Source organism: Crinia signifera, chromosome 6 (genome assembly GCF_055691185.1).
Source record: "Crinia signifera chromosome 6, ASM5569118v1, whole genome shotgun sequence".
Lineage (NCBI taxonomy): Eukaryota > Metazoa > Chordata > Amphibia > Anura > Myobatrachidae > Crinia > Crinia signifera.
Window position 1 is genome coordinate 12396336 of NC_139222.1, and position 27577 is coordinate 12423912.

Here is a 27577-nt window from a genome sequence, read left to right on the forward strand (position 1 = left end):
AACCGAATATTAGAATTTACCAAGGTTATTATATAATTTTTTTATACCATTAGAAACAGCTGTATGGGGTGGGCGTACCCTAACTCACACTTGTGTGCTGGGCAGTCCACTCATAAAAGGTTTCTTTGTTTCTCTGGAACATAGGGTTTTCTCCCAACTACCATTCACCGTATATCATCCAGGGTACATATAAAGAGAGAATATATGCCCAATGTAGATGTTGTTTCTATCATACACAAAATATAAGATAGGCCAAAAATTATTGGCGTACCTTACTCACCACTTTAGGTGGCATCACCAGGCCTGTAGCGGTTTCTTTAGAGTTTCCCAAGGATGGATACCAATCAACGTTTTTTTTTAAAATACGTGAAAAAACTTTAATCCAATGTAGAACAAAACACCCAACAAGGGCTCAAAACACGTTAAAAACAAGTCCAATGTAGACACCAGAATGGCGTAAAAATACAATTTAAAAACAAGACAAAATCCGATACATACATCCAGGGGGTGGTGGCTGTTCACTCCTCTCCAGTAGCATCAACGCGTTTCGGTCATGGACCTTTCTCAAGAAAGATCCATGACCTGGATGATATACGGTGAATGGTAGTTGGGAGAAAACCCTATGTTCCAGAGAAACAAAAAAACCTTTGATGAGTGGACTGCCCAGCACACAAGTGTGAGTTAGGGTACGCCCACTCCATACAGCTGTTTCTAATGGTATAAAAAAATTATATAATAACCTTGGTCAATTCTAATATTCGGTTTATCAAACTTTCCTTTGAGATAAACTGGGTGATTCCCATACGATAAGCCGAGAGGATAAAGAAACCCTTTGAACAATATCTTAAACATCGTGAGTTGGGGTACGCCCATATTTTCAATAAAAGAAACCTTTATATGTTTATTTTTCTTCACTATTTGGTGAGTGAGGTACGCTAATTCAGCTCCTCACATATAAACTTCACATTTGGTACATGTCAAATCTACACATGTCGCACTCTCTTTTTCCTTTATTTTGAGTACACTTTAAGAGGAAATATCTTCTGCTTCAAGCAAAATATCCTCTGCTTCAAACATCACTAAAAGATACCTTTATAAGCGTCACATCAGCGTAGACAAACGTGAGTTTGGTACGCACACGATATCTTGCTCATCCGCTTGAAAGAAATTCTAGAACCACATATTGTACACATTGTAAAACCTTTATTGTTCTGTTTATCTTTTTTGGATCATCACGAACATATATACGGCAACGGACATAAACGGCCTGGACTCCGATATAACTGAAAAGGGACACCTTCAACAAAAAGAGGACTATATCCTACGGGTTTTCTAAGTATCTTTCTGCGCCTAATTGTATATCAGCTTCACAAATTTTTCGTCGGTATGGTAATTTAAGTGTTGGTGACACTTACGTAAGTTGTAACATCAGGGCAGCATAGCGCCATATATTATTCTGTCATTTTTTTCTTTTGTGTTCAATACAGCCACCACCAGTTCAACTGTTATTTACTGGTCTCTTCTTTTCAAGTAAAAGGGTCAATGTATTTTATTTTTGTTACCTGTAGGGACCAGTGTAATTGTTTTTTATATGGGGGCCAATAGGTTTGTTTGTTAGTTTTTTTTTCCTGTGGGGGCCAATGTGTTTTGCCCTGTGGGGATTTCATGGTGTGCCTTGGCAATTTTATTTAGTGTGCCGCAAGGTAAGAAGTTTGAAAAATCCCTGTCCTAGACTGTTAGGGAAACTTGTGGACAGAGGTTTCGACATGGCTATGGTCAACACTTTACCATCCATGTGGACTACGATTGGAAACCAGACCCAAAAGCACGGTGAGCATAACTTCTGTGATTGGAATTGACTTTCTCATATTAGCCTCCAAATATAATCCCTCATCATACTCTGATTGTATTGCCCCTGATAACGACAATCAAAGTCCATCATATCTTGATGAAAACATTCACCTCTACCGAATAGGCACCCATATAATCTTTAAATTGGCCAAAGTGATCATGTAACATATGCATGATTGTAATGATCATTGTAAAAGGGACAAAAGCAAAGTTTTTTTGTGTTGACTGGTGTTATTTGTATTTCATTGTCCTGAAACTATGCTACAATATCGTCCATCTTACTTTTCGATCTACTAAACCGTTTCGGACTCATCCCTCTTCTCGGACTCTTGAGCATATTGTGCTTGAGACCCTTTCCCACGACGATCTTCAAAAGGATGACCACAATACAAAACAAATTGAGGACAAGTGTTGCGTAACAAACCGAAACTTTTATTTTTTATGTTCTGCAACATTGGCACAGTTGAAAGAAATCAACTCAAAACTGGCCTAATTTGATAAATATGGAAATTTATTAAGGATACAATACATATCTTTGACCTTATAAAATTACCTTTAACTATAATATAAAAAAAAAAAAAATCATCGGAGCATAAAAAAGGTGGACTATAAAGAGCAGAGGAAATTGTTTAATGAAATGCCACCCAAACAAAGAGGAAAAAAGTTCTCAAGTTTTCTTAGACTATTAGTATATAGACAGCATAAATAAGTCACAATATTTTTTTTAGCAGTGTGAATTGTCGGAGGTATGTTAAAGTGGGATACGGTCGCTAGGTCGATACTATAAAGGTCAAAAGAACATTAGGTCAACAGGAATGGAAGGTCTACACAAGCATTAGGTCGACATGATTTTTTTAAGTTTTTTTTTCCAAAACAGGCGGCATTTCATACCCTACTATCCACTAGGGCGCAAGGGAGACTATAATAGTGTGCCTGAAGTATGGCGAGCCATGCGAGGGGACACGGTACACCGATAGGGTGTCCATGTTGACCAAAAATCGTGAAAAACTCATTGGTGACTTAATGACTGCTGACCTTCCAACCCGATCGACCTTAGCCATGTCGACTTATTTCATATGTCAACCTAAGCACTGTTGAAATTTTGTGGTGGACCTGATGTATGTTGACCTTCATAGTATCAACTCTATGACCCATAACCATTAAAGTTGGACTTCATGGTGAACGTTTAAACGCACTCAGAACAAGTCTACTCTGTGGAGACTCTGATGTCTAATGAGGCTGTTTTTCCGCTTGAAGTTATGGTCACACTAGGAAAATGCAAATGGCTGCTCTGTGCCGTGGCTTTTCTTGTGGTTGATAAAGCCTGATCTGCTGCTAAAACCTTTCTGACATTTGTCACAGAAAAAAAGCTTCTTGCTGGTGTGAGTCCTCTGATGCCTGATTAGCTCGCGTTGCCTCGAGAAACATTGATCACACTTGGAGCAAGTGTACGGTTTGGCCTCTATGTGAGCACGTTCGTGTCGGAGGAGCACAGTTTTAAGTCTGAAGCGCTTCCCGCAAAGAGTGCAGCAGAACGGCTTCTCCAATGTGTGAAATTTCTGATGTCGAATGAATTTATGCTCATCGACAAAACACCTTCCGCACGGAGAGCATGTGAAGGTTACGTCTCCCTGATGGATCCTCTGGTGACTAACGAGATTATTCTTTCGAGTGTAAGACTTTCCGCAAACCGTGCAACAGAACTCTTTCGACACGGTGGTGTGAACCCTCATGTGTCCAGCAAGGTTTGATTTACTGGAAAAACATTTATGACAATCGGAACACGCAAATGGCTTCTCTCCGGTATGGATTCTCTGATGGATTATCAGGTGAGAGTTGCTTGGAAACATCATATCACATTCAGAGCAGTAAAGGCTCCTGCTCGCTTTGTGGCTTTGTACGTGTGCAGAGAGATCGGCTTTACTGCAGAAGATGGCCCCGCACTCTGAGCAAGTCTGATCACCTGTGTGCGCCTCTCGGTGTCGAACAAGATTGCCGTGATTATTGAAACTCCTCTTACAAACAGGGCAAGTGTACATGGTCTTGGTTGTTTGGGGAGATGACAAAGCACGTTTCTCTTGTGGGGGCTCCTGTTTTATAGGAGGTTTACCAATGCCTTTAATATACTCACCAGTAATTGTAAAAGAATAGATGTCCGTCTCCTTACTAGAAGTCAAATTATGACATGTGGATGTGTGACTGTCAGTGTCTGTGATGTCATCAGACGAGTCTGATTCCTCCTTAATATGAGTAGAAGTATATTTCCCCTGATCGGAGGGTGTACACATTTCAGTGTCTACAGGGTTTTCTTCATCACATGAGAGAGGTTCTTCCTTAATACGAGATGCATGTTGTGAATGATCTGTGGGTGTATAAAGGGCAGCGCTGTCAAAGCAGTTCAACATTTTGTCCTTCTCATGGTTCTGCTGGTGACGGATTAAGTTGGATCTCCTAGAGAAATACTTCCCACAGACTGGGCAAGGAAAGTACTTAGTTTCTGTGTGAACTCTCATATGCTCTGCAAGGTCTGATTTATTAGAGAATTGTTTCCCGCAGTCAGGACAGGCAAAGGGCATCTCCATGGTGTGGATTCTCCAGTGGGTCATCAGTTGAGATTTGCAGGAAAACTGTTTGTTGCATTCGGAGCAGTATAGGTGTTTATCAACTTTGTGCACTTTTTGGTGAGCCAATAGGTCATTCTTGAAAGAAAACTTGGCTCCGCACTTTGAACAACTGGGTTTTATTGCTTTCGGAGGATCTTCGGTGGATTTGTCAATTTTATGGGACAGGATTTGATGGACTGACAGGTCTGACTGGGACAAGAACTGTTCCCAGCAAATAGAACAAGTCGGCTTTTTCCCTTTGTGGGCTTCGCGGTGTTTCACAAGGTTCCCGTGGTTACTAAAACCCCTCTGGCAGACTGGGCACGTGTACAGTGACTTAGCATTTTCCAAAGATGGAGCTGTGAGTTTAACATTCTTACTTCCTTGCGGTAATTCTGGGGGCTTCAATATTTCTTGGCCAGTTCCACTCCCTTCAATATATTCCCCAGTAAACGTAAAAGCGTAAATGTCATTTTCTATTACATTTCCTCCATCACATGAGACCGATTCCTCCTTAATATGAGTAGATGGATATTGTGTAGGATTGGCAGTGCCTGTGAAGTTTCCTCCTTCACTTGACATTGGTTCCTCCTTAAAATGAGTAGGTATTTGATCTGTAGGTGTAAACATGTCAGTGTCTGTGAAGTTTTCTCCATCACATGAGACGGATTCCTCCTTAATATGAAAAAGTGTACACTGCTTAAGATCTGTGTGTAGATGAATGTCAGTGTCTGTTGAGCTTCCTCTTTCACATGGAATGGGTTCCTCCTCAAGAGAAGTAGATGTAAAATGTGTGGGTATATAAATGTCAGTGTCTGTGAGGTTTCCTCCATCACATGAGATGAATTCCTCCTTAATATGAGAAGATGTGTCTTGTGCATGATCTGTGGGTGTAGAAACATCAGTGCCTGTAAGGTTTCTTCCTCCTCCTTCACAGAAGACGGGGTCTTCTTTAACTTGAGTAGATTTACAATGGTCGTTGCCTCTGAGATTCTTTTCTTTGAGTGTGGCCGAGTCTCCGGTAATATTTTTCACAACATTTGACAAGTCAGATTTATGTTTTGTTGAGTATATTATTTCTTGAGTGTTTTTACTTAACCTAGATTTTTCATTATCAGGAGCCAACGTAATATCAGAGCTGCCAAGTTTTCCATTAGAGTTATTTGGAAAATCTGTAAAAAACAAACAAAAAACCACAACAATTAATCACAATTGACACTTAAAAAGGAACAAAGTAAATGGCACCATAATTTTACTGTTGTCTCATATCAGAGTAATTACCAGTCCATAAAAAAAAAAAAAGACAGAACTTAATAGTGATGTCAGTGTTGGCACCCGGACAAAGAAACAATGAAATTACTCCTTTCATTAGTGACCTTACATGATACAAGGACATAATTGCACCAATAAAACATATATAACAGTTCTTAAAATTCTTAAAACAGCAAATATAGAACAGTGCCAGAAAATACCTTCTTTCTACTAATGACAGATATAAGCAGTGTTAGATTTGGGCAAGTTATATTTGTTTCAGTACAGGTCAAATACTTTGATTTATTTTTACACTGCAATTTGAATTTCAGTTTGAACACACCTCAGCAAAATCAAAATCTCTTTGCCCATACTACATTTGCACTAACTGCAGCACAGCATAGTTTTGCCTGTTAGAGAATAAATGTGCTTTGCGATACAGTCTGAATTAGTACCTTAATCAGGAAATAAAATAAAATTACAAATTATATTGATTTTATTAAGTATTTAAAAAATAATACATTAAACTTGTGCAATATACAAATATATATATATATATATATATATATATATATATATATATATATATATATATATATATATATAATATTCCACTGCACACTTGTATGGAAGCCCAACAGAAACGGCTGACCTCTCTTATCTTTCATTGAAACGTTGCATTCAAGAGAAGAGAGGACAGCCGTTTTTGTTGTATAGTCGAATATTAGATTATAAAATCTGTTGTTCAATGGAGGATATGCACCGGGTGAAAGTATGAACAGTATGCGTGGAGTGGCGGTTATTACCTGGATAGATTATATATATACACCAATGAGTGCCAGGCTGACTTCCTCATCAGAAAATTCAAAAGTTTACAAAAAAAAGCAAATAAAAAATTCCCCCAAACTTGTAAAACAGTGGGGATGTTAACCAAGTTTTCTAAACAGTCTTTAGAAATTCAAAAAAATATTATTTAGTAATGTTTAAATTACTGTTGAAATTGTTTGCAAGTTTTGATAATCCTTTTTTACTTGACTAACTGAATAGTTTGAATCATTTTTTTCAATGAATGTTATTCTTAATAAATTATATTTGATTTAATACCATGTGTAATGGTTGAAAAATTATACCATGAAATTATTTAGCAAAATATAAAATCTATTATATTTATATACAAATATAAATGCCAATATAAAAGCCTACTCACGTTAAATGTACAGAGTTTGAAATCTGCTGTAATATTTAAGCGATTATAAAATGTAAAATAAAATCATTTAAATTTTATTTAAGGAGTTCCACTTTTTATTTATTTTTGTAGACGTTAACCCTTACATATCACAGACATTTTTCAAATCCAGTCACATTTACACAGGTGCTCGAACACACAAAATGGACACACAAAATGGAAACCCTACTTAACTCTCCATTTCTGCCTGACTAAAGCCACTTAGAAAAATAATGAGACTAAAAGCAGATTTTGAAGACTACAATTGCATTAAAGCGATTGTATAATATAATTCAAACTTACTTTTCTCTTGACTCTTGAGCATTTTGTGCTCGACACCCTTTCCTATAGCATTTCCTCGGAAATAATCAAGAAAATTATTCCGATAATAAAAAAAACAAAGACGAGGACAAGTGTTGCCTAACAATCAAATACTTTCAATTTAAGTCATAGAATCAACATTCGCAAGATTGAAAAGAATCAACTCAAACTGTCCTACATTGATAAATATGGACATTTATTAAGGGTACAATATATGTTTTTGACATTCTCTAGTTACATGTAACTATAATAACAAAATCATAGAAGCATGGCAAGGTAGGCTATACAGAGCATAGAAAATGATTTAACCCTTTGAGTCAATTTGTCAAAATAGGTGTAAAAATTGGCAAGCAGACACGTTTATTCATAATAATGGACCTGTAATATTTACCTTATATAGGAAATATAATCTTTTTTTACACAACATTTATTATTTGAATTTATATAACAAATGTGAGCGACGCTGGCATTTTAGCGGATATTTTGAGCATCCCTCACAGCAATGTTGACACTCAAAGGATTAAATAAATGCCACCCAATGAAAAAAAAAAAAGTGCTCAGGGTTTCTTAGACAAATAGCATATAGATGACATAAACAGGTCACAAGATGTTTTTTAAAAAAATTAAAAAATGTAACTGTTACTGAGGCTCATCGGAATGACTTTGCAAATGTTCTTTTAATTTACTTTTGTAAGGGAAAGGTTTACCACATTTAGGGCAGGAAAGTTGCCTCCTAACTGTGTGAATTCTCTGGTGTATGATAAAGTTGGACTTCGTAGTGAACCCTTTACCGCACTCAGAACATGTGTAAGGCTTCTCTACTCTGTGGACTCTCTGATGTCTAATGAGGTTGTTTTTCTGCTTGAAGCTATTGCCACACAGGGAACACGCAAAGGGTTTATCCGTGGTGTGGATTTTCTTGTGGTTGATCAGGCCTGAGCCAGTGCTAAAACTTTTCCCGCATTCGGCACAGGAAAAAGGCTTCTCGCCGGTGTGACTTCTCTGATGCTTGACTAGCTCACCTTGCCTCGGGAAACATTTATCACACTTAGAGCAAGTGAACGGTTTCTCGTCCATGTGGGTTCGTTCGTGTCGGAGGAGTAGGGATTTATGGGTGAAGCGCTTCCTGCAAAGAGTGCAGAAGAATGGCTTCTCCAATGTGTGAAATTTCTGATGTCGAACAAATTTGTGCTCATCGACAAAACACCTTCCGCACGGCGAGCATGTGAAGGTTACGTCTCCCTGATGAATCCTCTGGTGACTAATGAGATTATCCTTTCGAGCATAAGACTTTCCACAAACTGTGCAACAGAACTCTTTCGACCCGGTATGAACCCTCATGTGTTCAGCGAGGTTTGATTTATTGGAAAACCGTTTATGGCAATCGGAACACGCAAATGGCTTCTCTCCCGTATGGATTCTCTGATGGATGACCAAGTGGGAATTGCTAGCGAACATCTTATCACATTCTGAGCAGTATAGGCTCCTGCTCGCTCTGTGGGTCCGTATGTGCACTGAGAGATCAGTTTTATTGCAGAAGTTGGCCCCGCACTCTGAGCAAGTCATTGTCTTCCCTTTGTGTGTCTCTCGGTGTCTTACAAGATTGCCGTGATTATTAAAACTCCTCTTACAAACAGGGCAAGTGTACATGGTCTTGGTTGTTTGGCGAGATGACAAAGCAGATTGGTCTTGTGGGGGCTTGTTTTTTATTGGGGATTTACCAATGCCTTCAATATATTCACCAGTAATTGTAAAAGAATAGATGTCTGTGTCCAAGAGATTTATTTTTTTACAAGAGGTCACTTCTTCCTTACTAGGAGTCAAATTATGATGTGTGGATGTGTCACAGTTGGTGTCTTTGATGTCACCATGTGACACAGATTCCTCTTTAATAGGATTTGATATTTGTTTGTTTGCTTGTACCTGATCTGTGGGTGTATAAAGGTCAGGGCCTATGAAATTTCCGTCATCAAATGAGACTGATTCCTCCTTAAGATGAGTTGTAGGTTGCATATGATCTGTGGGTGTATACATGTCAGCGATTGTGAGGTTTCCGCTTTCACCCGACATGGCCTCTTCCTTAATACGAGTAGAAGTGTACGGTGTTCGATCTCTGGGTGCACAAATAGTGTCTGTGCCATTTTCTTCTTCACACGAGCCTGGTTCCTCCTTAATATGAGTAGATGTATACAATGTATGACCTGTGTGTGTATCCATGTCAGTTCTGTGATGATTCCTCGATTTAGGTCACTTGAACAGTTGGATGAAGAAGTAGTTGAAGTATGGGTAATAAATCCTCCAGATCATTCGCGGCATCTCAAGGACCTGTTAGAGAGAAATACAATGTAAGTACTTATCTTTCACCCGCTGCATTTCCCTAGCAACACACTTAATTAATAATATACCATAGAGCGCTGAATTATAATAGTAAACCAATCATGACTAAATATATTGAGTAGGCTGCAGTAAAGACGTTAAAAAAAGAATTCTCATGGACAGCATAAGGGTTTGCGTCTTTGGCGTAACGGAATAACGGAACAAGGTTCTTTCCATTGACCAGCATCGGTCACCTGAAGCTACTGTCATCCAAGATCTTCATGTGGGCTTTCATGGCAAGGGAACTTTATCTCAGTGTTCCTTGAAAAAGCGGTCGATGCCTGTTTCTGGTAATGTGGGAGTGTGGTGGGGGGCGGGGGAGACAAAATATCTATTCTGAATTGAAAAAACAAACAAACAAACCAGTAAAAAGTAAACAGGGATATCTATAAATGTCCTCTGCAGATTACTTGCAATAAATTATATACCAACAACTACTTCACATTTCTTAATATCAGTCATATTGTTACAAGCCGCCTCCGGCGGTGTCATTCATGTTCTGTTTGGAGTTTTAGGTTCTCTCCTGATCAGCACTGTGGGTTTTGCTGATCTACCTTGCCTGGTTTTCATGCATACCTTGGTCTTTGGGTGTGGCTGCCTGCTAGGCCTCTTGGTATGTAGGTATCCTGTCTGCACTGAGAACCTGCTGGTTTTAGTCTTGTCAGAGTCTTGTTCGAGTCTGGTTAAAGTTCTCATTATTCCCGTGATACCCATTGTATTCTGCTGGTTCCTGGTTATTTCCATGTTCCTAGACATTCTCAGATTCCTAGCAAACAACTGTCTGTATATACTCCAGAGTCCAGGTTATTCCAGCCTGTGTCTGAGGAGTCCTGCTAGCATACCTGCAGTGTGCCTAAAATCCTGCCTGTGTCAGAGAGCCATTATTTCCAATCCTGACGGAGTTCAGGGTCTTGGACCCAGCCCAGTAGATGCCCTTGTTCCAGCCATGGAGATGTTATCTTTCTGCTATTTCTTGATTCTTCCACGGTTGCATGTGCAGCATCATCTGTGTGAAGTTTTATTGTCTCTCTTTCATGCAGAATCTTTCCAATAGCACTGCCTGGGTTATTTTCCCGATTCTGAATATCTTCATGCATTGTTGCATACATGTGCCTAGCTTAAAGGAATTATAGATATGTTTAACACCTTTATGCATTGTTACATTTACAGTAGTTTGGTTAGCAATTTTATCACTGTTTCCTACTTCACGACCTTTGTTAGTAGACCTGCTTAGGGGTTACCTGTCCAGTGATATTTGTACGTTGGACTACTGGAGGATCCTTTCCTGTGGGGAACTGCTGTGCCACATTTTGTTTAGTTTCCCATTTTTACGGGTTTGGTTAGTTCTCCTCTTGTCCGCTCTGGAGGTGTTGGGCACCTTGTCTCCCTGCAAGGCCTGGTGGCACAGGAGTTGGGGCAGACCTAATTTGCCCCTTAAAACGTGGCTATTATAGGTGAAGTCTTAGCTCTGCAGCTGCCTCTAATCTCTGGAGGGATTAACACAATCAGGGTTGGGATTGTGGCCTGTGCTCACCAGTAACCTCTGCTTGGGTTTTCTCCCAGAACCGTAACACATAGACATAAAGAAAACTCCAACTACCAAACTATTTGACTTTATGAAGGTACTGTATATAAAGTTTGAAAAACTGTCCTTGTTTCTTCTGACAAGTAGCTTTCCAGTATGGTTTTAGGAGAATGCACTTTAGAAAGTACTAGTTGTAAATGGTCTTCTTCTACTCTGTGTATATTGGCCACTAGTGTCCAGTCACTTCTTATTTAGATTCCACTGTCTGGAGAGGTGTTACTGCCTCTTTTTCGACTTATGATCACTTTGTATCCTATGATAAAGGACTAAGGGAGTGTTCAAAATCAGTTAATTCTCTTCTCTGTACTAACTCCAGTTGGTGACCTTATTTTATTTATTTTATTGGGGCAGTACGGATGGTGTAATGGTTAGCACAGGTTTGATCCCCACCATGGCTCTAACGGTGCGGAGTTTGTATATTCTCCCCGTGCTTGCGTGGGTTTCCTCCGGGTACTCCGGTTTCCTCCCACAATCCAAAAATATACAGGTAGGTTAAATTGGCTTCCAACAAAAATAAACCTAGAATGTCTGTGTGTGTGCGTGTACATGTGGTAGGGAATATAGATTGTAAGCTTCTCTGGGGCAGGGACTGATGTGAATGCTCAACTATACTCTGTAAAGCGCTGCGGAATATGTGTGCGCTATATAAGAAACTGTTAATAAATAAATACATTTAGCTGTGTAATAATTTTTTCTACAGTATAGGTATAAGATATCTATCTATATATCAAGCGATATGTGGCCGTCACTCCGTATGCTTGTAGTAAACCTGGGTGCCATCCTAGGCGAAGAAAAAGAGTCACTTCTCATGTACAGGTGTAGAGGTATCGCGGCACTACAACCTTAAATATAGTCACAGGATACTTCTTCAGAACCAACATTTCAAATGTATCTATCACATTTTTCGTCAGGGCGTGACACGTGATAAATACATTTGAAACGTTGGTTCTCAAGAAGTTGCCTGTGACTTTATTTAAGATTGTAGTGCCGCGATACCTCTACACCTATATATCTATATAGATGTTCACCTCAAATCTTTACAGAGACCATTGTCTCAGAGTTCCTCCTAAATTATTGAGTTCATTGAAATGAATATAAAGTGTAGCTCGTACTTTGAGCACAAATAAGCAAGACCATATTGATCCATGTCATGATATTTTACAAGGGCAATCCAGATTAGAGGTATTAAATCTGCCTAGCATCAAGAGTCCACTAAATCATCCCCTATCAATCCTATCCGACAGTAGGAAATTACGACTAGCATTCTCAATCTTAAACTGTAAACAAGTCCAACATATTATAGAGGCAATATACAGAAAAACACCTTATGGTTGGATCTCAACATTTTTTTAATTAAAGGGTATTATTCAAAGTTGATAGTTATTGTGCGAATTCTCAATCTGTTTTGGCGGACTGCACATGCCTACTGTTCGTATGCGAAATAACGACAAAAATATCTAAAATCGCAATGCCCTTGCCATTTGACAGACAGGAAGACTGTGTGTGTTGGTGGTAGCCGGCCATTTTCTGGGAGTGTCGGGGAAAAATGAAGGCTTGCCAGGAGGTTTTCAGGGAGGGCCTGTGACATCGGCGCCGGCATCGATCATTCTGTCGCTGTTGAGAAGTTGTGGGAGGGTCATAGTTACGTGTGCGCAGACTGGAAAAATCATTCGATATGGATGGATTGGTATGGATTTGCAGCAGATAGTGAATAGCGATCCATTTTCAAATAACACACAGATTTACAAGAGGTGAGTTTACTTTCTGTCTGGGTGGCAGCTGCAACTTTGCAGCGCAGTCAGGCACTAAATTCAAAACCATCAGTTTTATTGAGATGTTCTCGTTTGCTTGTGTGTATGTGTGTGTATGTGTTTTTCTCTAAAGTGTCTTCACAGTTTCCTTTTTGTTTTGCTATTCAGTTTTATTTAATGATATAATAATTAATAAGTAGGACTAATGCGTAACATTAACTTGAGGCCCATACACGCTAGAACCAGGCAGGGGGCAGGCGTTGGCAAGTGCAAACACAGCGGCATGACCGTTGTTAACAAGATTTCCCTCGTTCAAACACATTTGGACGAGGGAGCGGTTCGTTAACAATGTACAGCGTACACACTAGGCGATATTGTTATTTGCAATTATATCCAGCTTTTTGTGTACTTTGTATGTTTTAATATGTTTAATCTATCTACATATATGTAGATTTAATATGAATAAAAAGCAATAAAAAAAAAAAAAAAGTTACTTTGACTGAAAGATCAAAGCATAAAATACTTTGGATTGCAGCCCTAGCAATTTAAAACGCATCAATCGTCTCCAGAGAAGGCAGCCATTTTGTGTAAGACATTATGGGGGAAATTTACTATGATGTGTATTCTACTTCACATGTGATGTTGCTATGGTCAACCAATCAGAATCTACTTATTTATTGAGCACCCTCTAGAAGATAGTAGACAGGATCTGATTGGTTGCCCACAGCAGCATCACATGTGAAGTAGAATACACATCTTAGCAAATTTCCCCCTATGATTTCACGGTGTACTAGGGACATCAGTAATATTCCTGAGGTTGGCTAGTTGCAGACAGTGAAAATGGTAGGAGGGCCCTGCTCGCAAGCTTACAATCTATAGGGAAATAGGCATTGAGGATAGGTGCCATCTACTGCATACTAGTCCACCAGGTTGCAAAGGTTCTTGGTGGGCTGTAGGATACGGTGACCCAGCAATGCTGGCCAGGGATCAGGAGGATGTTAAACTGAAGAAAGATAACTGAAGTGGGGGTGGTATAGGGTTCCGACAGTCGGGATCCCGACAGTCATTAGCCCGACTGGCTGGACTCAGACAGCATGGTGAGTGCAACAAAGCCCCTAGCGGGCTCGCTACGCTCGCCAGGAACCCGTCTATCTGTGTTTTGACAGTCGGGATCCTGACGTCGGGTTAATGACTGTCGGGATCCCAACTGTCGGGACCCCGTCCGGCACCCAACTGAAGTGAGGATATGTGAGGGCTGTACAAATGGGAAGTAATTGGATAGGAAAGGTTATGTGGGCGGTTCTAGAGTTTCATAGGCTGCCTGAAGAGGTGAGTTTTCAGGGAACGCTTGTAGGTTTGGAGACTGGAGGAGAGTATTATTGTGTGTGGGAAGGCGAACAGGCAAACGCCGCTCGCCAATCGAATCCCCTCACTAGCATGCGAGGGAATGTGTGCACTAACACATCCACTGGCATGCAGCTGCACGAAGGAAAAAGATGGTCACTCATCAGCGAATGATTTTTCCTCCAATCATAATTTGGATATTCACGCATGTGCAACCATCAACCTTTGGGGACAAGGTCAAAGTCAGATGTACTTCTGGTCCATTGACGCCAACAGCTCTGCCCTGGCGCCCTAGTGACATCTTCAGCCAGAGTACTGCAAAGTCATTACTAGTTTGATACAAACCTGCTCATCTATCCAGAGAGGGGTTTCTTATATAAGTGGGTTCATGGGAACTCTAACGTCTTCCTCATAGAGCTGTGACCCGGATTCTTATACAGTAAAAAACATCGGCTTCATTTTTATTTCCGGTGTAGGGTCAGAAATCAATTCAGCTGAATAACGCCGCAGAATACAGGTGGAGCCGCGCTCATCTACCATCCCGCCGTCCGCCACATCACAATACCGGGTGTGGCTCCATCTGTAGGGCCCATTCTAAGCTGCGCGCAGCATCATATATATGGCCGCAAACAGCGATGAAGGTGGGGAACAAAGGACATTTCAGAGTCAAGGAGGACACCCAACTCTACAATCAATCCAGCCGGCAGGGAAACGGTCTTCTCAGTACATGTATGTATGCATGTACAGTATGTATGTATGTATGTATGTATGTGTCCAGAATAGCTACATCTCCCAGCAGGCCACTCGCCCACCAGTAATCACCTCGGCAGAGGAAATATGGAGGACAGATGACCGGGAGTTGCGGAGTCCACCGGGTGCAGGGTCTGCAATGGTTTTGTTTTTTTAACATAAAAAAAAACCTTGTGCCCAATAATTCCCCAACAAGTTCAGTGGCCAATGGGGCCGATTACGATTTCCATTGTAATATTACCAAGTGAATCATTATTGGCAACACAGATGGGCAGTATGGATGGTGGTGATGGCGCCTCACAGCACTGAGGTCATGGGTTTGATTCCTACCATGGCCCCAACTGTGTGGAGTTTGTACATTCTCCCTGTGCTTGCGTGGGTTTCCTCCGGGTACTCCGGTTTCCTCACACATTTCAAAAATATACTGGTAGGTTAACTGGCCCCCAACAAAATTAACCCTAGAATGTCTGTGTGTGCGTGTACATGTGGTAGGGAATATAGATTGTAAGCTCCACTGGGGCAGGGACTGATGTGACTGTTCATCTATACTCTGTAAATCTCTGCAGAATATATAAATAACTGGTTATACATAAATATTATAATTCTTGTCAGTGTCTTGCACCTTAGCGCTACCAGTTATACCATCTCCCGGTACACCCGTGCCACAAGTATTACCAGTTATACCAACTCCTGTTCACCTGTGCCTCATTATCCCCAGTGCCTCATGCCCCAAGATCACCAGTTATAATATATCCATGCCTCAGTATTAATATTACCAATCCTATGAAATTCTGGCGATCCGTTGATGTGCCGCGCACCTCACTACAATGGGTAAAAATCCTACATCACAGAAACAGAATTGTGGCATAATTACTAGTGGGGGATGACCGCAGGTACACCATTTGGGAGGCGTGTCCCTTGCAGGTGAACAGGCAGTGGCCGAGACAGCCACTATGTCGGCAGTGATATGTCGATCTGGGAATGCAGGCGCTAGCATGTCGACAAGGTAACCGGATTGCAGGGACAACTTGCGGTTTTACTAACCCTCTGTAAGTAGCACGTTAACCTTATCAACACACCCACGCCTTAATTCTAGGATTGACACTGTTTTTGACAGTTGGCCCCGGTAGTATTATATGCGAATGGCAGAGGCACGGCAACCGTAGCCTGTGGGGAATGCATCTGTAAGGCAGAAGCATGATTAGTTATCATCGGCGGCTGGCATCTTTGTGCAACTTCCACTTGTGTGGCACATCTGGAATGAACGGACCCCATAAATGGTGGTGACATGAAAGATGACCAAGTCTACGTAAAGTCCTCACCTGCTGGCAATTGAACATCCTTCCTCAATTCCGTGCGGTGGTGATCCAAAAGCCAGGTAATAGCTTTTTGACTGGTATCATGGCATCATGGTCAAGCCACAGAGACAAGACCACTCATCGTCTTCGCCAATGTCCACAGAAGTTGTCAGCAAAGGCCATCACAAAGGTTGCTTAGGAGGCCTCCAAAGAAAGAGCAGAGTTTGGTAACGGCATTGCCGGTTGACCTCTCCAGATCCAGCAGCGTACGCCTGGCACAACTGTTCCTACGTTCTTGAGATGCACAATTTTCTTGTGCGCGGCTTTCCTACACACAGATAAGCCTACTACAGAATGAAGCCCTTTGTGGGGCTCATTTAAAAATTGCACGCTGCTCCAACCTCTTCATCGCCTTGTGCTGGAATGGTGTCTTTAGACGCCCCTATCAGAAGCTCAATGAAGCTTGCCCCTGTCCCATGTTGGGATCTCAAGCCCGGTATGTACGTTGCATGTAAAATATAGACGTAAGTAATCAAATTTATGAGCAAAATTGATCAAAGAAAAAAAAAAAAAAGTACAAAATAAGTAAAAAACAAACAAAAAAAATGTATATATATTTTAAAGTTGGCAATTTATGTCAAACAATTTCAAAGTGCAAACTCATTTTTAATTGCGGTGATAATCTAGAAACGAAAACTGCAACAACACAGAGTAGCAAATGGGAAACTCAAACTCCAATGGGATCTGGATGCGTATCCGGTCCACGGAATCTAGATCGACAATCACATATGTGGTCGACCACTCACCCGACCATTTCACAGTAACAAAAGCGTTAGATCGACAGTCACATTATCGACACAACTTTTTCATGTTTTTTTTTTTGCTTTAGACCGATTTGATTCATACGTTACCATCCAAGCGGGCATAGTGCGAGATTATAATAGTGTGCTGAGCCATGCAAGGGGACACTGTACACTTATTTGGGGTCCAAGTTGACCTATGTCGACATATGCACCAAAAAAAGTGTGAAAAACTTGTGACTGTCGATTACGCCCCCATCAATCCAACGTGTGCGTCTACTTTTCAGTACTGTCGATATAGACGCTGTTGACTATCTTTTGGCATCTAACTAAATGCGTTCGACCAAGATTGGTCAACTATGCGATTGGCGATCTAGATGCCATCAATCCGCTATACCAGAACCATCCGGATGATAGGTCAACACACTATGTCGACATTGCCAAAATACACATGAAAAGATCGACATCACATTTTTTGCCTTTTTTTCATTGTGTACAATCTACTTGGAGTCCGACTGGGAACGGTGAGGTGTGCCGAGCGTAGCAGTAGCAGAGCGAGTCACCTGGCATGGGGAGCTAAAAACTCATGTTGACCTTTTATGTGTCAACCTTCTCCATGTTGAACTAGTGCATGTCGACGTTTTAGGTCCCATAGCTTTACCCCAGATCAAGTAATGCCACATAGTTTTAATAATGGCTGCAAGACTGAAGGAGGCTTAGAACAGCCACTCCCAGGGGAGTCCAAAATTCAAATAGGGGAGCCACAGCAACGGCCATTCCAAACTGACTCACTGGCAGTTGGTGTTTCTCCCCTATTTGAATTTTGGACTGTGCTGCAGCCCCTCCTCTGGAGACACCGCTGATGCATCGGAAACAGGTAAAATGTGCCCAAATCATACTAGTGTATGGTCACCTTTGCCCTCTCCTCCAAACCATACCCTCCTCCTTACAATTTAACCTAAAATGACGACCTATTGCAGCTGTTGTTGAACTACACATCCCAGCATGTCCTGCTACAGTTTTACTATTTGGCCATGCTAAAACTGATGCAGGGCATGCTGGGATTTGTAGTTCAACAACAGCTGGCGTTTCTAACAATACTTCTAATCTTCAATTTTTACCTCAGTAAAAAAAATAGGAGCACGTCGTGATTTTTCACGTCTCACTCAATTAAGTTAATTCTATATCTACTTGTGTGCGAATCTGAGGTAGTTTAAGGCCAAATTTCAGCAGAAATATAGTTTTACGAAATTAATATACAAACTGAAAGTTGCCGGGTATTGATTACAACAGGCCAGGTTAGTCAGGAACGCTGCTTTAGCCTCGCCACATACACATTTAATAAAGAGGGAACTGAACATCCTGGTGCTATAGTTACAGATGTAGTGCCGCTCATTCAGTGCTGGGGCTCGCCAGACCACCCCCACTGGGGAACGGACTGATACATCTGATTGGGACGCGCATCCCAGTTTCCTATCGGCGGGGGACCGCTGGCGGGGAGCTCCGTTGTAAGGGGACGCGGTTGGCGAATCTTCCACCAGGGTGCTCCATCTGAATGAAGGGCGCTCCATCTGTACTATGTAATATCATCCAGTCCGCAGCACTATACTCTAGTCCAGGGGTGGGCAATAATTTCAGCTGGGGGGCCGCTTAACACTTCCAGTAAATGTTAGAGGGCCGCACTCAGGAAAAGTGGGTGTGGTCATGCAAAAGGGGTGTGGTCACGCAAATGGGGGGTGTCCTTGAGTGTAGTTTACCACACCATATACCCCTTATACATATTATGCAACACAATAGTAGACCCCTTTATACTTGCCCTGTACACATTATGCCACACAAAATGATACGTTAGGTCACCCGGATTGATCCCAAAATTACGTTATGGGGAGTGGAGGGGCTGCACTGGGCAGAGTATACATGGCAACATGTGGGTGATGGCAGCATGTGGGTGATGGCAGTAGGATGGTGACAGCTGCGGGAGGCTTGACAGCAGTGGGAGCGTGACGGCAGTGTGTGGGTGAAGTAGCGTAAGGGTGTGGCATCAGGAGGGTGATAGCAGTGTGTGGGTGACAGCAGCGGGGGGGGGTGACGGCAGTGGGAGGGTGACGGCACTGTGTTTACAGCAGCTTGTGGGTGGTAATTCTTCACCCCACATACCTGCCTGCACCTGGGTTACCTCCTTAGTCTTCCACGATCTCCTGCAGCAGCCCAAACCTGATGGCCTCTTCCCAGCCTCTCAGCATCAAGGTCAGCTTCACATAGGGTACCCCCGGGAGCCGGACAGGAAGCACATAGCTGCGGAGCAGGTGCTGTACTTTCTGCACAATGCCCCATATGAGGCTCCGGGGAGCAAGTGCTGTGCGCTGCTGTGGCCCCAGCAAGGGGAACTTCCTCTGCCCTCTCATGCCTGCAGCTGGGAGGGAGGACGGAGCTGCTGCAGAGAGAAAGCTGCTACAGCCCGGCGGCAGGGAAGACGGAGGTCCCGATTTCGGCCGCCCCGCACAGCATTACTGGGAGTGTGGGCGAAACGCGGTCACACAAATCAATGGCGGGGAGGCGGCTGCCACGTGACCGCGTCCCCTCCTACACTAGACTCCCAGTAATGCAGCGCAGTTAGAGATAGTCGGCAGCACCGCACTATTTAGCCCTGCCGGTTAAATGACAAGCGGCTCAGCTAGTCGGGCCGCTTGTCATTGTGATATAGGTCAGGGCAGCGGGCCAGACCTGAGCGTCTCACGGGCCGCCTGTTGCCCACCCCTGCTCTAGTTACTGACCGCAGCACATTCACAGGAAAACTGCTTTACAACAGGACAAAATGTTCGGAAAAAAGCCAGGCATGTCCAAACTGTGGCCCTCCAGCTGTTGTGAAACTACACATCCCAGCATGCCTTGACACAGATTTAGCATTTCCCTAATAGCAAACTTGCACAAGGCATGATGGGACTTTCACAACAGCTGGAGGGCCATGGTTTGGACATGCCTGGTCTAAGGCCAACATTATACAGTCGATATTACATAAGTCGGCAGCGGTTAAGAAGACGTTTTCTGGGTTTTTACATGTCTTCCCAAAGTTTACTCGATTTACTATTTACTACAATGGGGAATAGCGAGTCTGCGAGGGTACACGTATTTACTAATGGTTGGTCATATATTATATAAAAAATACAAGATTTCCCCCCAAAAAACGGTAAAAATATATAAAAAATACATATGTTGCAGTTTGACATTTGTCATGTTGACCACCACACCCTCAGGTAAGCATTAAAGAAATATCCTCTTACCGGGTGACGTGAGGGGCCGGTGATTCTCCATCCTCAGCTCCTGGTACAGACCCGGGGTCGTCCGATATACTCCCACCCCACCTCATGTGTCAGGACCGATAGAGGTTGGGCTCCGGATCCCGATCAGACCACCAGGCCCCGGGGGGTGTCTGATGGGGTACGGGGTGGTCACAATCCCCAGGCGTCTCCACAAAGATATGTTCCTGTGTATTAAAAGATGTGTGCGTTATATAAATAACTGGTAATAATATTCTCTGTACAGCGCTGTGGAATATGTGTGCGTTATATAATAACTGGTAATAATATTCTCTGCACAGCGCTGCGGAATATGTGTGCGCTATATAATAACTGGTAATAATAGTCTCTGTACAGCGCTGCGGAATATGTGTGCGCTATATAATAACTGGTAATAATATTCTCTGTACAGTGCTGCGGAATATGTGTGCGCTATATAATAACTGGTAATAATAGTCTCTGTACAGCGCTGCAGGATATGTGTGCACTATATATAACTGGTAATAATATTCTCTGTACAGCGCTGCGGAATATGTGTGCTCTATATAATAACTGGTAATAATATTCTCTGTACAGCGCTGCGGAATATGTGTGCGCTATATAATAACTGGTAATAATAGTCTCTGTACAGCGCTGCGGAATATGTGTGCGCTATATGATAACTGGTAATAATATTCTCTGTACAGCACTGCGGAATATGTGTGCGCTATATAAATAACTGGTAATAATATTCTCTGTACAGCGCTGCGGAATATGTGTGCGCTATATAATAACTGGTAATAATAGTCTCTGTACAGCGCTGCGGAATATGTGTGCGCTATATAATAACTGGTAATAATAGTCTCTGTACAGCGCTGAGGAATATGTGTGCGCTATATAATAACTGGTAATACTAGTCTCTGTACAGCGCTGCGGAATATGTGTGCGCTATATAAATAACTGGTAATAATAGTCTCTGTACAGCGCTGCGGAATATGTGTGCGCTATATAATAACTGGTAATAATAGTCTCTGTACAGCGCTGCGGAATATGTGCGCGCTATATAATAACTGGTAATAATATTCTCTGTACAGTGCTGCGGAATATGTGTGCGCTATATAAATAACTGGTAATAATAGTCTCTGTACAGCGCTGCGGAATATGTGTGCGCTATATAATAACTGGTAATAATAGTCTCTGTACAGCACTGAGGAATATGTGTGCGCTATATAATAACTGGTAATAATAGTCTCTGTACAGTGCTGCGGAATATGTGTGCGCTATATAATAACTGGTAATAATATTCTCTGTACAGCGCTGCGGAATATGTGTGCGCTATATAATAACTGGTAATAATATTCTCTGTACAGCGCTGCGGAATATGTGTGCGCTATATAATAACTGGTAATAATAATCTCTGTACAGCGCTGCGGAATATGTGTGCGCTATATAATAACTGGTAATAATATTCTCTGTACAGCTCTGCGGTATATGTGTGCGCTATATAATAACTGGTAATAATATTCTCTGTACAGCGCTGCGGAATATGTGTGCGCTATATAATAACTGGTAATAATATTCTCTGTACAGCGCTGCGGAATATGTGTGCGCTATATAATAACTGGTAATAATCTCTGTACGGCGCTGCGGAATATGTGTGCGCTATATAATAACTGGCAATAATATTCTCTGTACAGCGCTGCAGAATATGTGTGCGCTATATAAATAACTGATAATAATAGTCTCTGTAGAGCGCTGAGGAATATGTGTGCACTATAGAATAACTGGCAATAATATTCTCTGTACAGCGCTGCAGAATATGTGTGCGCTATATAAATAACTGATAATAATAGTCTCTGTACAGCGCTGCGGTATATGTGTGCGTTATATAAATAACTGGTAATAATATTCTCTGTACAGCGCTGCAGAATATGTGTGCGCTATATAATAACTGGTAATAATAGTCTCTGTACAGCGCTGTGGAATATGTGTGCGTTATATAATATCTGGTAATAATAGTCTGTACAGCGCTGTGGAATATGTGTGCGCTATATAAATAACGTAATAATAGTCTCTGTACAGCGCTGCGGAATATGTGTGCGCTATATAAATAACGTAACAATAGTCTCTGTACAGCGCTGCGTAATATGTGTGCGTTATATAAATAACTGGTAATAATATTCTCTGTACAGCGCTGCGGAATATGTGTGCGCTATATAAATAACAGGTAATAATATACTCTGTACAGAGCTGCGGAATATGTGTGCGCTATATAATACCTGGTAATAATAGTCTCTGTACAGCGCTGCGGAATATGTGTGCGCTATATAATACCTGGTAATAATAGTCTCTGTACAGCGCTGCGGAATATGTGTGCGCTATATAATAACTGGTAATAATAGTCTCTGTACAGTGCTGCGGAATATGTGTGCGCTATATAATAACTGGTAATAATAGTCTCTGTACAGTGCTGCGGAATATGTGTGCGCTATATAATACCTGGTAATAATAGTCTCTGTACAGTGCTGCGGAATATGTGTGCACTATATAATACCTGGTAATAATAGTCTCTGTACAGCGCTGCGGAATATGTGTGCGCTATATAATAACTGGTAATAATAATCTCTGTACAGCGCTGCGGAATATGTGTGCGCTATATAATACCTGGTAATAATAGTCTCTGTACAGCGCTGCGGAATATGTGTGCGCTATATAAATAATGTAACAATAGTCTCTGTACAGCGCTGCGTAATATGTGTGCGTTATATAAATAACTGGTAATAATATTCTCTGTACAGCGCTGCGGAATATGTGTGCGCTATATAAATAACAGGTAATAATATACTCTGTACAGCGCTGCGGAATATGTGTGCACTATATAAATAACTGGTAATAATAGTCTCTGTACAGCGCTGCGGAATATGTGTGCGCTATATAATAACTGGATAATAATAGTCTCTATACAGCGCTGCGGAATATGTGTGCGCTATATAATAACTGGTAATACTAGTCTCTATACAGCACTACGGAATATATGTACACTATATAAATAACGTAATAATAGTCTCTGTACAGCGCTGCAGAATATGTGTGCGTTATATAAATAACTGGTAATAATATTATCTGTACAGTGCTGCGGAATATGTGTGCGCTATATAATAACTGGTAATAATATTCTCTGTACAGCGCTGTAGAATATGTGTGCGCTATATAATAACTGGTAATAATATTATCTGTACAGCGCTGCGGTATATGGGTGCGCTATATAATAACTGGTAATAATATTCTCTGTACAGCGCTGCGGAATATGTGTGCGATATATAAATAACTGGTAATAATAATCTCTGTACAGTGCTGTGGAATATGTGTGCGCTATATAAATAACTGGTAATAATAGTCTCTGTACAGCGCTGTGGAATATGTGTGCGCTATATAAATAACTGGTAATAATAGTCTCTGTACAGCGCTGCGGAATATGTGTGCGCTATATAATAACTGATAATAATAGTCTCTGTACAGCGCTGCGGAATATGTGTGCACTATATAATAACTGGTAATAATCTCTGTACAGCGCTGTGGAATATGTGTGCGCTATATAATAACTGGTAATAATAATCTCTGTACAGCGCTGTGGAATATGTGTGCGCTATATAAATAACTGGTAATAATATTCTCTGTACCGCGCTGCGGAATATGTGTGCGCTATATAATAACTGGTAATAATAGTCTCTGTACAGCGCTGCGGAATATGTGTGCACTATATAATAACTGGTAATAATCTCTGTACAGCGCTGTGGAATATGTGTGCGCTATATAATAACTGGTAATAGTAGTCTCTGTACAGCGCTGTGGATTATGTGTGCGCTATATAATAACTGGTAATAATATTCTCTGTACACCGCTGCAGAATATGTGTGCGCTATATAATAACTGGTAATAATATTCTCTGTACAGCGCTGCGGAATATGTGTGCGCTATATAAATAATTGGCAATAATATTCTCCGTACAGCGCTGCGGAATATGTGTGCGCTATACAATAACTGGTAATAAATAAATAATAAATCAATATTAGGCAATATTATAATAGAACAAATGCTTCTGTATTGTGATAGAATATATATAATATAAAATGATAAGAAATATTAGTACAGACTGTACTATTATATGATAAAATGTCATATTTAAATAATATACAATAAGAACACTGATCTCAGGAACAAGGCTTCCTATAATGTGATACACACACACACGCGCAACAGAAATATCAGAAACAGGCATATGATAACAAGATATAATATTTATATAATCCGCAATCATAACAATAAGATATGAACCATATAATAATAATACCAAGACCAGACCCTCCTATGATCGGATATATGTAAAATACAATAACAACAATACCCTCCTATGAAGGGATATATGATGTAATATTATATCATTTACAATAATAACATATAATATTAGGCTCAGACACTCCTACAATGTGATATATGTAATATACACAATAACAATGCCAGGACTATACCCTCCTATGATGGGATATGATGTAATATTATATAATACACAATAATAACATATAATATAAGGATCAGACACTCCTACAATGTGATATATGTAATATACACAATAACAATGCCAGGACTATACCCTCCTATGATGGGATAGAACATACACTATGTATATAATGTACAGTAAGAACACTGATAGCAGGAACAGAGCCTCCTATGGGGCAGATAACCTGCAGTAATACCCCTGGTGCCATGCACAGACCCTCCCATACTATAATATGCATATAATACACCATAATAACCCCGGTAATAATCATTACCCCCTCTCACCAGCATATGACAGCGCTGCTGTATAGGGTTACATGGGACACATCAGCCGTATTGTCCCCGCTTTTGTGCCCGAAAGGCCTGAACCGGAAATGTTTACCCGTCTGCTCATTTACATCCTGGTTTGCGTTCCACAGCGTTTCCGGATTCTGCGTTCCAAAGACCTGCGTCTTCCGGCTCATGCGTTCCTTTCGGCGCCTGCGCGGTGCACTCTCTAACAGCCAGACGCTTGATTTTGAAGTGCGGCTTGTCAGAGAGCGTACTGCGCAGGCGCAGACTGGAACACAGTACCCGGAAACACCGTGAAACGCAGAGTAGGCTTTAAATGAGAGAAAGGCTAACCATTTCCGGGTCAGACCTATCTGGCACAAATTAAGGGGAAGAAAAGAAGACTCTTTTTGTGGGGCACTCTTGAACTATGTATCGTTACATACCTCCCAACATGACCCTCTCCAGGTGGGACACATTGCTCTGTTTCTGGACTTCTCTCTTAATTTATGATTGCCATCACTTGAGGTGAAATTCCTTTCTTGACCATTAACCTGCTTAAAACAGGTGATGGCAATCATTAATTAAGAGGAAAGTCCAGAAACAGAGCATTGTGTCCCTCCTGGAGAGGGTCATGTTGGGAGGTATGTCATTTTATATATATATATATATATATATATATATATATATATATATATATATATATATATATATATATATATATATATATATATATATATATATATATATATATATATATATATATATATATATATATATATATATATATATATATATATATATATACCAGGATATGGAACCCGGCACTCAAACTGTGTAGAGGCAATGCTGCTCCGGTGCCTTCCCAGGGGAGTCACCCCAAATATACACGGTCCAAAGGCTTGGGTCAAGCAAGGGCGTCACACGGAGATCCTTTTCAAAAGTGCTTTATTGCAAATGCAAGTGTTACATCCAACAATTGTTTCGAGCCTCCTGGCTCGTCCTCAGGAGGCTCGAAACAATTGTTGGATGTAACACTTGCATTTGCAATAAAGCACTTTTGAAAAGGATCTCCGTGTGACGCCCTTGCTTGACCCAAGCCTTTGGACCGTGTATATATATATATATATATATATATATACTAGGTGATTCATCGCGCCCTACGGGCGCTCTTCACACCGTCGTAAGGGGCTGCGCCCCCTTAATTTGTGAACATTTGCATATGAGAAAGATGGTTAGAATTGTATGAAAGATGGCCTGTATTGCAACTTGAGTTATATGTGAAATGTGTTAAATAGAGAGCATATGATGTGGAAGGGGGTGTGTATTGTTTTGTTTAATTAAAAAGCGGTTACAGAGTAAGATGTACATTGATAGTGTGGATGGTACAGTGACATTTGTGGGTGTGGGGGGGGCTGTGTGTGCATGTTGTTTAGGTGTATGTGTGTGCAATAGTATAGTAGGGTGTTTCTGAGTCAGCGGCTCCCCACTGGCGGAGGTCAAGACACAGGAAAACAGGAGGCTGGGTAGTGATAGGGGTGTGTGGGCATAAGGGGGACTAAAGAGGAGGGTGGGAGATACTGTGCAGCTTCTGCCAGTGGGTGAGGGTACAGTGTGGCAGTACAGGAGTACAGGATGGTGGCCCTTAGTCAGTGTCTCCTCCTACTGGGTGGGAGTTCGGGTGCATGAGAGCAGGAGGCTGGGCTATGAGGCATGATAGGGGCATGTGGGCAAAACAGCATCAGTGACTCCCCAGTGGTGGAAGTTACAGTTCAGGAGAGCAGGAAGCTGGGTAGTGATAGGGGTGTGTGAGTATACGGGGGACTAAAGAGGGGCTTAGGGGTGCCGTGAATTGCGGGAGGGGCGCGGGGGGTGCCGTGAATCAAGGGAGGGAGGGGCGCAGGTGTCGGCAAATCGCGGGAGAGGGCGGGGGTCCGCAAAGCGTGGGAGGGGGCGTGAATTGCGCGAGGGGGGGTTGCGAATCGCGGGAGGGGGGTGCGCGGGGGGTCCGTGAATTGCGGGAGGGGGAGGCACGGGGCGCGATGAATCACCTAGTTGGTTATATATTATTTTAGAAGGATGGTAGGATGTTGCTGTCATTCAGAATGCATTTACATAAACAGTAATAGTAGCAGTAAAAGGTCTGACTTAAAACACCTACAGTAAAACAGAACAGGTGTTATATATTATACAAACAATTGGTTGATGATGTGTAGGTTGACGTGCACATAGTTCATAGTTGTCACTGGAAAAAAATTGCTACAAGAAAAAATCAACACAGAAAGTTCAACACATGTAAATGTTGACATAAGTGTGGCAC

The 27577-nt window shown here is 41.5% G+C and overlaps 1 protein-coding gene across 2 annotated transcripts in view; it reads right to left on the minus strand.

The window, feature by feature from the left end:
- The window catches only part of LOC146007444 (uncharacterized), a 40616-nt gene extending 15213 nt beyond the window's left edge, over nucleotides 1-25403 (minus strand). Inside the window, exons 1-3 of one of the 2 annotated variants that reach the window (XM_083145794.1) lie at nucleotides 25273-25403; nucleotides 20437-20639; nucleotides 2263-5626 (exon numbers count right to left, since the gene is read on the minus strand). In XM_083145794.1, coding sequence (XP_083001920.1) covers nucleotides 3120-5626; nucleotides 20437-20467 — 2538 coding nt within the window. In that variant the 5' untranslated portion in view covers nucleotides 20468-20639; nucleotides 25273-25403 and the 3' untranslated portion in view covers nucleotides 2263-3119. Of the gene's footprint in view, nucleotides 1-2262; nucleotides 5627-20436; nucleotides 20640-25272 lie in introns of those variants that run through there. The other variant, XM_083145795.1, reaches the window with a different exon arrangement.
- Nucleotides 25404-27577: the final 2174 nt, after the last annotated feature.